The sequence below is a fragment of the Egretta garzetta genome, unplaced genomic scaffold (genome assembly GCF_000687185.1).
Source record: "Egretta garzetta isolate BGI_Z169 unplaced genomic scaffold, ASM68718v1 scaffold341, whole genome shotgun sequence".
Classification (NCBI taxonomy): Eukaryota; Metazoa; Chordata; class Aves; order Pelecaniformes; family Ardeidae; genus Egretta; species Egretta garzetta.
The window spans coordinates 1-1,448 of record NW_009258546.1 but is presented as its reverse complement, the minus strand read 5'-3'; the positions used below and the strand labels follow the sequence as shown (position 1 = coordinate 1,448).

At 64.0% G+C, this 1,448-nt stretch overlaps 1 protein-coding gene across 1 annotated transcript; it reads right to left on the bottom strand.

Moving 5' to 3' along the window:
- Window positions 1–78: 78 nt before the first annotated feature.
- Window positions 79–1,127, bottom strand: OLFML2A (olfactomedin like 2A; the record flags this gene model as incomplete). The annotated part of the gene is made up of 2 exons (XM_009647525.2): window positions 79–690; window positions 935–1,127. Coding segments are annotated over 2 exons (795 nt in total), but the record flags the coding sequence as incomplete, so codon positions are not given.
- Between the last annotated feature and the right edge of the window lie 321 nt (window positions 1,128–1,448).

Genomic DNA, 1,448 nt, shown 5'->3' with positions numbered 1-1,448 from the left:
GGGTGCCAGGGCCAGGCTGCGTCGGGGCTCCCCGGCCGGGCACCGCAGTGGGTGGGTGCAGGGGTGCGGCTGGGACCCGGCTGGGTGCTTAGACCACGAAGCGGAGCCCGTACGTGATCTGATGGCCGTTGTCCCAGGCATAGAGCACCTTCTCCTTGGGGTTGTAGTCGACCTGCGTGGTGAAGGCATACTGGTTGAGGAAGGGCAGCCGGAGCTCTGCCTCCGTGTCCGTGTGCGTGTCGAAGGCATAGGAGATCTGCCCTTCCTTCTGGCTGTAGGTGTCCACAGCGTAGAGGATGCCGCAGATGATGAAGCAGTTCCCATAGGCATTGCGCTTCAGCCCTGTCTTCCAGGTGGTCTCCCTGCGCACCGAGAGGTCCCCAGGGTCGAGTCGGCTCAGGACGATCACCTCCTGCTGCGAGTAGTCGTAGTCCACAGAGGGGTAGATGACCCAGAGCCCGCTCTCGTCCACAGCGAAGTCGATGTCTGAGTGGCCCCTCCACTTCCAGGGCGTCGTGTCCTCGTACACCACATCGTGGAGCAGTGCCCAGCCTGCCACGTACCGCTCCTTCAGGTCATACTTGATGATGTTCTTGGTGAAGGCACGGTTGTAGTAAAAGGCCCCCCGGTACACCACGTGCCCGGTGCCGATCCAGTTGTAGGGCAGCTTGTAGAGGTTGCTCCAGCGGCCTGCAAGCGGGCGGGAGAGGTGTTGGGACCCCCCACAGCACTGGGGTCCCGTGCACGATGGCCTGAGCATGCGGGCAGCATCAGGGGACTTGTGTGTCCCTCGCTTCCCCATGGGTGCTCCCCAGCACAGGTCCCCATCAGCTGCCCACCACCCCAGGGCCCGGCACAGCCAGCGTTGCACGGTGCTGGGCCCCCACCCAGGAGGAGCCGGGGCCCCTGCGCCTGCTCAGCTGCCAGCCCTCACCCTGCTTGAAGTTGTCGAGGCTCCTGAACTCCACCAGGCTGTTGCCGTAGTAGTAGTTGGTGACATAGATGCGGTCATCCTTGGCTGCTGGGTCTTTCATCCAGGCCCCCTCGTTGCGCCCGTAGCTGTGGTGCTCCACGGGGGGCTCCACCGACTCGATGGTGGCCCCAGGCCCCGCAGCCCCTCGGCATCCCTGCCTCAAGCTTCATTTGATGCTTGCTGCTGAACTGAGAGATTTTAATCTTTTAATCACGTTATGAGCCGAGGTGGTGCCGGCCACGCACAGGAGGAATGTCTGGAAGTCAGCAACGCCCGGCACAGCAGGAGCCCATCCTGCCCCCACCCGCATGTCCCCACTGTGTCCTGCTCAGGGACCCCCATCCTCCAGAGCCTGCCTGGGACCAGGACCAGGACCAGGAGCAGAACCTGGGACCAGAGACCAGGACCAGGCATCCAGGATCACGGAGCAGGACCACGGCGAGGGGCAGGAGCGGGAGCAGGACAAGGACGGGCT